General features: G+C 61.3%; 1 protein-coding gene and 1 long non-coding RNA gene across 2 annotated transcripts in view; both read right to left on the bottom strand.

The window, feature by feature from the left end:
• The window catches only part of PRIMA1 (proline rich membrane anchor 1), a 42,883-nt gene that overhangs the window by 2,213 nt on the left and 28,219 nt on the right, over positions 1-12,451 (bottom strand). The window contains exon 3 of the mRNA XM_037504004.2: positions 3,428-3,557. Within this exon, the coding sequence (XP_037359901.1) occupies positions 3,428-3,557 (130 nt within the window). The remainder of the gene's footprint in view (positions 1-3,427; positions 3,558-12,451) is intronic.
• Positions 9,202-10,776, bottom strand: LOC129145377 (uncharacterized). Its single transcript, XR_008550912.1, has 3 exons — positions 10,295-10,776; positions 9,511-10,087; positions 9,202-9,253 (listed from the first exon to the last, which is right to left on the bottom strand). It is a non-coding gene; the product is annotated as an uncharacterized LOC129145377 (long non-coding RNA).

Genomic DNA, 12,451 nt, shown 5'->3' with positions numbered 1-12,451 from the left:
CGACCCAGCCTGGCCCCGAGTGGTGTGAGCCAGCCAGGGCCGACAGAGCAGAGAGAGGCCTCTCCACCCAGGAGCGGGCAGAGGAGGCCGCGGAGGCTCCCTACACGGCATGGCTCCTAAAACCAAGAGGATGGGAGGTGAGCGTCCTGGGCCAGGCCCCGGGTTCCCGCTGTGGGCGGAGGAGGGTGGATTTTCCGACCCTGAGCCGTCTCCCCCAGCGGGCCTGGGGCCTGGGCCACTCCGGGTCCTCAGCTCTCAAGGCCACAACGCCAGCATCATGGGCTCCACGGGCTCTGCCTCCCCCTTCCCTGGCCTGGGCGGGAGCAGACCCGGGCGAGGCTCCTCGGAGAGCGCGGGGGGCCAGCTGGCGGGGGAGCTCCCGGGTCTCGAGGGGCGCAGCGGGCCGCGGAGGGCACGTCGCCCGCGTGCAGGGCCGAGGGCTGGTGGAGCTTGTGACCAGCCGGCTCAGGGCCAGCCCCCCGGCCTGGAGCCTCCCCTGGTCCTCCAGCCAATACCCAGTAAATCAGAAGGAGACGCTGTCAAGTGGCTTCGCGGTAAATCGATGGCCCAAAGGGACACGGCGCCCTTCCTGAGCCCGGGGTGTGCGGGGCTGGGAGGGGGCGGCCGTCATTGGCCACCCCCCACCCCAGGCTCCCCTGAGCTGGAAGAGCGCAGCTGTGGGAGAGGCGCCAAGGCCACCCGAGGGGCGTCTCGCCCTTGAGGGTCCACAGATCGATGTGCTCCCTCTCCCCGTCAGGTCCCCCGGGGGCGGCGGCTCCCTGCACCTGCTGAAGAGGTGTCCAGCCTCCCGCTGAGTATCGCTGGGGATCGCCCACCCCGCACCAATGCTCTGCCGTGGCAGCCAGAGCCTGGGCTGCCTTCACACGCCCCACTCCAGCTGCGACGGTGCTCCTTCTTCCGGGGAGTCTGATTCACCCACCACTCCTCCAAGGTGCACCTGGGGCGCCCCAGGACCGGGTGTGGAGCCCCTAGCACCGAGATCCGTGATGCACGGCCTGGCACCCCCCAGCAGGCACCTCAGGCAGCGTCTGCCTGACGCGTGACCCTCCTGTGACTCAGGACAAAGAGGGAGCCGGCCAGAGGCCTGGAGGACCCTCGTTTGACAGATGGAGAAAATGAGGCCCAGGGGACCCGCTGAGCCAACTGGGGCTTGCCATGGAACTCAGGGGACTGGACTCCCAGACCCGGGTTCAGATCATCCTGCCGCCCATGACCTGTGCTGCTGGGAGTGGGGTGCGGAGGGAAGGGGTACAGAATGCCCACGGGCCCTGGGCCTGAGCACCTGTGCCTGTGGGTAAAGCCGCTCTTCAGGGACAGCTACTGACATGCAGGCCGTGTGGGTGCCCTGGCTGGGAACCTTCTGGCGTGTGGGGTAGCTGACCAGGACTCAGGGCCGAGGCAGGTGCTGGTCCCATTGTGAGCAATGCCCAGCTTCAGGGTAATGCCCCGCCAAGTCCATAAGCCCCCAGGGGCTCCTGCATCTGCTCCTCCATCTCTTTCCACCCCCAGATGCCACGCCAAGCTGGCATCTCCCCTTTCTACCCCAGCTGATGCTAGAACTACCCTCCTGGCACTCTTGCCCCCCAAGGCTGTGCAGGGGCCATTCACCAAGATCTCGCAGACCTCCCCCAGGGCTCCAGGCTGAGAGTTTAAAAAGAACAAACAGGTTTATCACTGAATTTCCCCTTCAATGGCGTCACAGCGCCTGAGAGAACAGGTGCTTCCAATGAATGAGCGACCAGAAAGAATTGCCTTTCCTGGGCGCCCCGAGGAAGGGCGGCGAGGTCTGATTTGCCGCTGTGGTCGGGGCTGGGTTTGGGCTCAAGCTCTGACCTGCTGAGCCCTCGTGGGCTGTTCCCTTAACCCGTGTGACCCTAGTCTCCTCATCCATAAAGCGGAGCTGGTGGGGAGAGCGGACATGGGGAGAGCGTGATGGTGCGGAGGGAGCCCCGCGGGGCTGCGGGCGGTGGGCTCCAGCGCCCGCTGTTATCCTTGCTTCTGGAGATGGCTCGAAGGAACCGGGCTGAGGGCTGGCAGCGGCCGCCCAGCGCCCCCAACCCCGCCCACGTCACGAGACGCCCCGGGGCTGCTGGTGACATGGCCCTTCACCCGAGCGCCTGACCGGGCGTTTGTTTTAAGACTTAACTTGATATTTCACTCTTTCTGCTTTGGAATTATTAAAGCGAAATCACACAGAACAAGGGATTGAGAGGTAAAGTGAAGAGTGACAGTCGTTCTTAATGCGGATCCTCTCATTCGGGCCTGAGGGAATTTTTTTAAACGTTGTCAGAAATGTATCCAGCGGCCCAGGAGGCTTTGGCTGTTGGCAACATTTTTGTTTGCCTTTTGAGGCTTCCATCCCCCAAGGGGAGCCCGGAGGCCAGTTTTTGGAGGCGGCCAGAGCCGCCACGTTGCGCCCTCCAGAGGGCGCCACTCACACCGCGGCCTGCTCCGCTGGACGGGGCGCTCCGTGCAGCCCGGACCTCCCCAGCCCACAGATAACCACCCGTGCCCAGCCCCACCTCCACAGAAGGGTGGCGCCTGGTGACCTTTTTTGAAAGGCCAAGTGAGATGATGGTTCAGACATGTCAGCGAGTATGACTGATGTCTTGCTGCTGGATCGCTCACTGCCCCGCTGGAACTCTCCTATTTGTCCTTCAAAACCCAGCTCAGGTGGCGCATGTGCTGAAAACCTCTGAGGCAGCGCAACCTCTCCTTTCCCCAGGGAAGAGTCGCCCTTCTGGCTGCTCTCCTTCCTCTAGCTTTGACTACTGAAACACGGGAAGCTGGAGCAGGGCTGGGGGAGCACTTATTGTGTGCTGGGCTCCATGGAGTATACATATGGTGCATAATACTTGCAGAAGCCACCCCCCCTCCTTTTTGTTCTGTTCAAAAACAGAGCAAGGCTGCTATTCTTATTCTTTCCCGCTTGACAGCGAGGGAAACTGAGGATCAGAGAGGTGATGTGATCTCCTCCTGATGACACAGCTGAATGGAGTCCAGCCCCGGGTCTCCCCTCGGTGGCTCCATCACCCACCCTGCAAGGAGGGTTTCTGAACTCCTCGGCCTTGAGCGAGCGCCCACGGGGAGCCTGGGACTTACAGGCAGGGTTCACTGCGCCGAGTCCGACATACAATTGGGCCTCTTCAAATGCTTGCTGAGCTGAGCTCCCTAATAAATGACAGGGGCATGATGTCTGAGGCCAGACTGCAACTATTTCAGCAAAGAAAGAGGCAAAAGAAAAAGGAAATAAATGCAGCAAATTCCTAGCAGACTCCTGGGGACCTGGGGCAGGGCGAAGGCAGATGGACGTTCACTTAGTCTTTCTGCTCCTTCCGTGCGTCCCCGTGTTTATGATCATGGGGGTGGACGGAGGAGCAACCCCCCAGCGAGGGGCCCCACTTACCTTTTTATGGCTTTGTAGCAAATGATGACGAGCACGGTGAGGAAGACCAGGGAGGCACAGCACACGGCGATGGTGGTCACCAGCCCTGCCCGCCAGGCTTCCTCCGCGGGGCACGAGGTAGAGTTGGGAGCTGCAAGAGACAGGGGCGGCCTCAGTCTCCGGGGCGAGCCGGTCCCCGGTGGGCTCAGGCGAGGGGCCGGTGCGGGCGACACCAAGGGTGGCCTCACTGCCCCTTGCTGCAGGGCCTGGAGGAAAGGTCGCCGCTCTGGCCTCTCCCGCTGGCCTCCCTGCCCCCCCACCCCCGGCAGCAGGTGACATCATGGCTGGCCCCCCGCCAGGCCGCGTGCGCCCAGCAGAGGTCAAGCTGGGCCCCCGGCCATCCATCCTGCCTTGGCATGAGCCAACTGACAGCAGGTCAAGTTTAATTTCCCATGAAAAATAACAGAACATCTCACTCCGCAGTTGAGGCATTAAATCCGCTTCCTCTGAAGGTGGGGTGAGGCGCAGGCCCCCGGCGCTCGGGGTGGGGGGAGGGGGGCCTGTCAACATCAGATTCTTCTTCTTCATTTTATTTTATGTATTTTTCACATCGTTCTTCATTGTTGCACATGGTGCCTCCTCCTCATCTCGGTGATGGTCCCGGGGACGCCCCCACACCCGCTCGCCCTGCGCCGTCTCGCCGTCCCCGTGTGCATCCTGCTCCCCGCGCCGCCTGCAGAACGCCTCCGGCTGACCGTTGCCTGTTGCTTTTCATTTTCACGGCATTTTAATACCTTTCTTTCTCTGATCCCTTATCTGGATCCTCTACATTCCTCCTGTGAGTGAGACCACCCGGTATTTTTCTTTTTCTTTCTGGTTTATTTCGCTGAGGATGATCCCTTCCAGCTCCAGCCATGTTGCTGCGAATGACATGAGTTTCTCTTTTTTGATGGCTGAGTAATATTCCACGGTGCTCATTTCTTGCCAGAGGCTAGGTCTCTCCCTCCTGGGTTTGGCCTGAGGTGGGCAGCCACAGTCATCACCTACAGGGGGTGGCTGGCATTTGGGGTGTTTTGTCTTTGACAAACCATCAGACACTGGGCGTTGTGGGAGGGGCTGGCATTCAGCCTGGTGAGCCCTTGGGAGACCCTGTCCTCCACCTGGCACGGCCGTGGGGAGGACCTGCAGCACAGGGGTGCAGGGCGCTTGCACCAAAGCCAGTCCATTCCTCCTGAGAATGTGCCCTCCCGGGTTTGATTCCCAGTCGACAGAGCCTACGTTCCGACGTACCCAGGGCGGCTCCCGTCATGGCTGGGCACCGAACCAGCCCCACTGGTCTGATGGCGGAGCCCACGGACACACCCTTTGCAGATGGGACACTGAGGCCAACAGCAGAGAGAGGCCCATCAGGGCTTGAGCCCCCGTGCACCTATGGCACGGCCCGCGGCTCTCACCGCTCTGTGCAGATCCCGGGAACCAGCTACCTGTCTCTGCTCCGGGACCACGCCTGCGCGGGATGTTTCCTGACAGGAGGGAGTGGGGCCGGGGGACAGTGAGCCGGGCAGACCAGTCTGCTTCTGTACGCCGTCTTGCCTGGTTCTTGGCAGAAGGGAGGGATGGTGTGTTCTTCGTCTGCGCGCGACCCATCCTTAGCGGTGGATAAGGAGTAACCCAGGGCTTGACCTCTCGACCTGCGTGTGGCCACCTCCAGAGGCCAGCCGCTGTTCCCACTGCTTATGGAGTGCACCCTGAGTGCCAGGCACGCGGGGACGCCCTAGGCATGTGGTGGGCCTTGGGGGCACCATTAGATTTCTTCCTAACTCGCAGAATTGCCAATTGTGGTGACTCATGACAAGGCTGCCTGCATGGCCTCCTGTCTGGACCGCAGAAGCTGACCCAGCAGTGAATGTAATTGGGGGTGCGGCCTGCAGCGGCCCTCTCTCCTCCTGGCTCTCTCTCCTCCTGCTCCTGGGAGCCTGGCTCCCAGTGCCTCGGGCAGATCCCACCGCAGAGCGCAGGCTTGTTGAGGGTCCCCTGAGCCAGAAACCAGTGGGCTAATGGGCTAATGTCCTTCAGTGGACATTATGTCCACACACCACGGAGGACAGTGTCATCTGTGGGGCACCGAGTTCAGAGGCTCCCTGGGCCTGGGGCACTGCCAGGAACTCGCCATGATGGTACCTCAGGCGCTGGGCCTGGCATTGGGAGCACAGGCCCCTGGGGTCACACAGCCCTGCCCCAAGGGACCAGCTCCTGCACAGGGGACCCTCAGGGGGTGTGGTCCCTTGCTGCACCCCCAGGCTGCCCACACGAAAGGTCTTCCACCCTGCGTGGTGAGGAGCGGTGCACACGCGGGACAGGAGCACGCGCTGCTCTTGAATCACCTGCTGCTTTTATCTGGCTCGGAGGCCCTGGGGGGCCCCAGTTTCACAGACCCCGCAGACGGCAGAGGAGCCTCAGAGCAGGGGGGAGCAGACCCGGTGCTCAGGCCCCTCAGCCTTATGACCGGCCCGCACACCCCAGCACCGGCTCTCAGGGGGCCGCTTGCCTTTCACTGCTGGGCCCCTTGACACAGACCGAAGAAGCAGGGCTGTGGGGGCCAGAGCTGAGCCTCCCCCCCGCCCCCCCGCCCACCCCACACACAGCCCATTGTCTCCCGAACACAAGGGCTGACTCAGGCCGCTGCGACCCATTCACGGGCACGGGGCATCCGCGGGGAGGCCTGTGCCAGGGGCGTCCACCCCCCCGACGGGCGGTGTGGGTGTGGGGCCGCTTCTTCGTGTCCTGCCCTGCAGGTGCCACAGCTTGGGGCTGGACTTTAAAAGCAGAAACACAAGATGAGACCTTGGCTCTGAGGGCAAACCTCTGAAACAAGCCCCCGCTTCTAGAATGCAGAGAGAAGGAGGTTGCCCTTGCAGCTGCTCTAGGGGATAAGGGCTCCCTGAGCTTGGGGGGCCCTTCCATCCCTGTCTGCCTGTAGGAAGCTGACTCAGGCGTTGGGTGCAGCGCAGACACCCCGCCTTTTCGTCGCTCTTCCGGATCCTCCCCCAGACCAGAGTCCCACAGCAGAGAGACCCCGTGCGGCCGGCGATTCTCTGCCTGCACTTCACGGCGAAGGGAGGGAGCTCCGGGCGCCCCAGCAGCCAGCCAGAAACAAGGGTACCCCCTCCATGCTGCCAGAACAGCTGTGGTGGATGCCGCACCCGAAACGGGGGTCACTGGCCTCTGGCATGGGGCTAGAGTGGGGTCCCTGGAGGTGGGGTCCCTGGAGGCCGCGCCGGGTGTGGCCTGCTTTGGGGGAGCTGTCTCTTGCTCCCACCCCCCAGTGCTGCCGGCGGCCCCCGCTGCCTCCCCAGCCCGGGAGCCCCTCCGGCCCCAGTGCGCGGCCTGCGGTGTCGCGCCAAGCCCTGGGCTCTCTCCTCCGCGAGGCCGGACACCCACGCGAAGGCCCGGGAAGTGTCTGGGGGAAGTTGGGCCAGAGACGGGGCTACGCGCGCCACCATAGCGGCCTCCGGCTCCAGACGGGCCGGGACCTCAGGACAGACGAGGCCGGACACCCCCAGGTCCCCTGCTCGGCGCTGTGCAGACGCCCCGCAGCCTCTCCGCCCCGCCGCCGCCTCTTCTCAGCAACCTTCTCAGCAACTGCTGCACACGTGCCTCTCGGGGCCCACCCCGGCCCTGGCTGTGTCCCTGCACCCCGACACCTGCCCTGCCTCCTTCCCGCTGCCCTGCCTCCTCCAGGCCTGCTGGCTCCCGCCCGGTTGGGGCGCCTCCCCCGGGGCGCTCTCCTGCTCCTCAGGGAAGTCGCCCCCACTGGCTCGGAATCAGGGCCCTGGAGCTGAATTCCAGATGCTGCCCCTGGGGGAGATCATTGGATCTTTTTATTTTAATGTGTTTCTCCCCATCGAAGCCGGGGGGCAGCCACAGAACCTCCTCCGCCGGCCGGGCAAGGGGAGATGAGAGAGCCGGGCAGGCAGGGCTCGCAGCAGACCCCCCTCGCCCTACTCCCAGGAGAACCAGGATTCTCCCCCGTGTGCCCCACCCTCCCCCAGCTTTCGGGGGGTGGATCCGGCCCAGGGGGGTGTTGCGTGTCCTCGGCCAGCCTGGCCGCCTCAGTCCTGCCCCCCGCTGGCCCAGGGGCGGGCACCCCATGCAGCTCTGGCCGGTGACAGGAGAGGACAGGTCTGCTGGGGCTTCTGGAATTGTCTCCTGGCTCTTGAAGGAGAGGCCTGGAAATAGGCCGGTCCCTGTGCCTTGTGGACGCAGCTACATCCTTTTTTTTACCCCCCCACAGAGTAGCTTAGAGGCGCTGAGGGTGCTGGGGTGCAGGGGGAGCGCGCGGCAATGTCAAGTTGGGTGGCCAGGGTCAAGCTCAAAGAGTGGCATTTAAGAGACTGGATTTGGGGGAGCTCATCATGCTGGTACCGAGGGATGAGCCAAAGCAGCGGGCCTGAGGGCTGCGTGGGCCTGGCATGTCTGAGGCGCCGCAGATGCTGGTGTGGCCGGTAGAAAGTGGACAAGGGAGGACAGAAGGTGATGGCGCGGCTCAGGGTCTGGAGGCCAAGGAAGGCCTCAGGCTTTCACAGTGAGAAACGAGGTTCCTTTAGGGGTCTGGAGAGAGGGGTGTCGAGGTGACACGGTTGCTGTGCTTAGAGAAGACTGTGTGCATGTCGCGGTGGGAACTTGGGAGGATACAGCCGAGGAGAGAGATGGGGGTGGTTCAGATGGGGGTGGAGAAAAGGTAGATTCTGGAGATGCTTAGTGGGCAAAGCTCATGCAGGTTGGGTGTGGGGAATGAGACAGGAAAGAGTCAGGGGTAACACTGAGAGTTTGGGGCCAAGAGAGTAGAAGGATGGAGCCTCCAGCTGTTAGCTGAGACGGGGAAGACCAGGGCAGGGCAGGTTTTGGGGTGTGGAGTATGAGGTTCTCATCACACCCTCAAGAGAGATGGTGAGCGCATCGCTGAGTCTAGAGTCTGGGTTCAGAAGCAAGGGTTCGGCGAGAGGCATGAAACTGGGATTGTCAGCACCCAGGCCTGGTGAGATCAAGTGCGGGTGCAGGTGGAGCAGAGAAGAGGGTCGAGACCTGGGCCCTGCCTGCTCCACAGTGAAGGGGCCCAGAGGAGGTTGGGAGCAGAGACCAGCAGGGCTGGGGGTGGGAGGGGAGGTGTCAAGGGGGTGGCTTGCTGATCCAGCAGCAAGGACATCAAGGAGGAGCAGGAGGTCAGCTGAGGGCAAATGTGAGGAGACTGAGGACTAACCACTGGACAGAGCGCCATGGTGGTCACCACTGACCATCGGAGGTAGTTTGAGGACGTGGTAGAAGAAGCCTGATCGGGCAGTTTAAGGGTCTGAGGGAAGGAGATGGAAATAGCAAACGTGGACAGCTCAGCAGTGAGGGTTTGTTGCAAAGGGGTGCATCAAAGTGAGCCCTAACTGGAAGGGGGGAGACATGACAGCCAGGGGATTTTAAGATGGGAGATGAATGTGTGCGTGTGTGTGTGCGTGTGTGTGTGCGTGTGTGTGTGTGCGCGTGTGTGTGTGTGTGTGTGTACTGGCAGCCATGCCCCAAGAGTGGGGGGTGGCCCCTATACCCAGGTGGGAGAGCGGCGCTGTGTCGGAAGGGCGCGCAGAGGCTGTGAGCGGAGGACAGGGGGTTGTGGTAGAAGCTTCCTTGTGGCTGTGTCCGTTGTCTCAGGGACGAGGGCAGCGAGGTCAGCAGCTGGGAGTGAGGATGGGGGTGCTGAGCATTCCAGGGACGCAAAGCTGGCGTGGACGGGTGTGAGGGAAGCGGAGGCGCTGGGGAGCGGAGGAGCAGGACAGCACAGGGAGGCTCGGGGTCGTGCACCTAAAGCGAATCCAGATCAAGGTCGCCACTTTGCCTCAGTCCACTTCCGCGGCCAGGGGCGCGGGGGCAGGTGGCGTCTGCCCAGCGCACACTGCGGGAGGGAAGGCGGGCGGTTGAGGGAGCACCAGGGAGTGAAGAGCGCTCTGGGCCACAGGAGGAAAGGGAAACGCAGGAAGCAGGCACACGAAGACGCCCGGCTTCTCCTGGGTGGGTGGCGGAGCTGACCTTGAACCCCGACATCTGCCCCCGGGACTAACCTGTGAACCTAACGCCAACCTGCTCCCCGGCGGCGAGAGGACACAGCAGCTGTTGTCATTCAGCTTCTCTAATTCCCTCCTGGGGCTGGTTCTGCACGCGTAGCTAAGCCGGAACTGGGCCGCAGGTGCAACTACGCCGAACACGCAGAACACGCGGCGGGTATATGCTAACAGCTGGCACCCCGGGCAAGCTCAGGTCCATCGACAACGAAGACTGTCTTCCAGCCACCCCCTACCCTCTACAACCCGTCTTGGCTGCCACACTGAGGAGACGGATTTGAGCCTCCCATTTCCTTGCTGGTTGACCTTGCAACGAAGCTCTTTTACTTTTTCTCGAACCCCGCGTGCAGTCGTGTTGACTTCTACACACGCCGGCAGCAAACTCCTGCTTGGTAACCCCTGTCACTGCTACACAGCGAAAAACAAGCAAGCAGATCCAGGGGCCACTGCAGACTGCGGAGAGAAACGCTTTGGGGAAACCAAGGCAGGATGACACGGGAGAGAGTGTGTGAAGGGGGAGGCAGCATCCCCCTGAGCATCAGGAAAGCCTCTGAGGAGGTGACATTGAAGCCGTGACCTACAGGGCGGAAGAGAGAAGGCAGCCTGAGGGGAGGGTCCCATCTAGGGCCTGTCTGGCTAGCAAGGAGAGGAGCAGGGGGTTCGGGCATCTTGCGCCCAGTCTCCCCACTGCCCCTGGAGCCTCCCCACGGAAGCCCTGCAGAGGGGTTCCAGGCCTCTGCATCTGTGGCTCCTAGTCTGTTGCCCAAGCTCCGGGGACACTCACTCTTCTGACTTATTGAGTTCTGCCTGGAGTCCTGGGCACGGAGCCCGGCGTGGTGGCCGTGCGGCTGCTCGTCATCAACAACACTGTTCTCAGGCTCGGCTCTGAGGGGGCACTTTAAAAAAAGACTCAGCATATTATTAATAATTGTCTCCATCGTTCCCATGCCTAATTAGGAAAGGAAATTATGAACTGGGTTTAAGTCTCGGTAGCAGGGACAGCCACAGCCATTCCTGATGCCAGGGGAAGACCCGGGCGGAGGCCTGGGCGGAGCAGAGCACAGCAGGCCGCTGCCCGTGGCATTTCTTATGCTTCTGGTGGCAACTGCCGCACACGTCTCCCCTAGGCCTCCTCCCAAACAGCCTTCTCTGTTCGGCTCCTTAAGGCGAGGACTTGTTTCTCAACAGCATGACTTCTTCAGTGCCCGCAGTCACCCCTCCTCTGTTCCTTGCCCCGGTGCCCTCCCCAGGACGGCCAAGCCTTCTGCCCCCACCTCGGCTGCATTGTTGCCCACAAGGTCGGAACTCATCGGCCTTAGAACAGCACAGTGAGGTCACAGGGAAGTGACGAGAGAGTGCCGCACTGGGGAAGCTCTAGGTGACCACCTGAGCCCACCCTCATTGCCTTCCGAGGCTGATTCACTCTCCTGATACGCATCTGCTAAGCGCCTCCTGTGTGCCAGGCACTGTGCTGGCATCGGATGGTCGGCGGAGCAGACAGTAGCTAATGATGCTAAATTGGTAATCACCAGGTGGCGCATGCTGGGATCCTTGCCTTACCCAGACACTTGGCTGTGCAGGGGCCTCAAGAAAACATAACAGCGCCCTGAAAACAGAGCCAGCGTAGAGGGGCTGCCAGTTATGAGCTCATCTTTGTCTGTGAAGTTCGTGACCTTGGGAGGGGGAGGTGCTCCTAAGGGGACATGTTCAATGTCCAGTAGAGTCCCAGCCTCTCATGATGATCAGTGGCGGAGAGCTTTCTCCTCTCCTGAGGGCGCTTCACATGACGGGGACTTCGTCAGTGCCCAGTCAGGTAGAATCTGTTCAGTCTAAACAGCTATGATCATTTCTAAGAGGGACTCAAGATCAACTTAGACCAGTGGTTGACAAACTATGGCCTCCAGGTTGAGTCTGGCCCACCCCTTGTTATTGTAAATAAAGTTTTATTGGAACACATTAGCTTCATAATGTCATAATTGCTCTCTCACAAGCACCACCTTGGTTGACGGGGTAGCGACATGCCCTGGAAGGTTGGTGGGGTGCACCGAGTGTTGTTCTGCCTGCTCTGGGAAATGGATAGAGGGCAGGGTTTCCACAATAACACATCGGTGGTTCTTCCAGAGGCAGGTCTAGGTCTGAAATGGAACAGACTGACTCCCAAGGCAGGAGAGTTGCCACACTGGTGCCAGGCTCCAAGATGCTTTCTGACTCCCGATTTGAAGAAAGTTCCTCCCCAGCTGAGCAGTGACCCAAGCAGTTCAGATCCATTTCTCCTCTGGTAGTTTGAAGCACAAGAGAACCACTGGTCCCCACTGCCTGTTCTGGGGACATCTTGGGGTGTTTTATTTGCTTGGCCATACTGTCAAACGGTGACTGAAGGGGTCATTTTCCACCTACAGCTGCACCCTGACTTTCTGGGCGCTGCAGCCCTTCTTTGGAAGACCAATCTGGGGCTGCTGGAAGGCTAAGTACATTTACTGCCACCCCAAGACCCCCCTCGAAATCCGCCCCCACCTGCCGAGCTTTCTTAACCAATGATGGACAGGAGCCAAGTGCCGTGTCCAGTCCCCTGCCACTGGCTGGGGAGAGCAGCGAAGCATGACTCTCAGCAGTCCCCTGTGGGATCAAGCAGGCCTCTCAGTTCTCACCTGGTTTTCTCTCCCTCCCTGTCCCACCTCATCCACGACCTTCCAGCCTCCCCTGAGAAAACTGTCCCTTCAAAAATCCCGGTCTCCAGCTGTGTGGACAGAGCTCGCATGGGAACCCCCGACATGGTCACTTTGCTGCCGAAAGGCCCAGGCCTGTCTTCTAAGGCCTCACCTGGAGATGACATTCCCTCCCCACGAGATTTGCATGAGCTTTCTCTGTTCAGACGGTTCCTTCCATGAACCCCCAGCGGCCAGCTCTCTGAACAGAGCTGAAGTCCTACCTTAAAGTTCCC

Source organism: Talpa occidentalis, unplaced genomic scaffold (genome assembly GCF_014898055.3).
Source record: "Talpa occidentalis isolate TD23 unplaced genomic scaffold, MPIMG_talOcc4v2.1 talOcc4.11, whole genome shotgun sequence".
NCBI lineage: Eukaryota > Metazoa > Chordata > Mammalia > Eulipotyphla > Talpidae > Talpa > Talpa occidentalis.
Note: the sequence above shows the minus strand (reverse complement) of the source record. Positions and strands in the feature narration are given on the sequence as shown.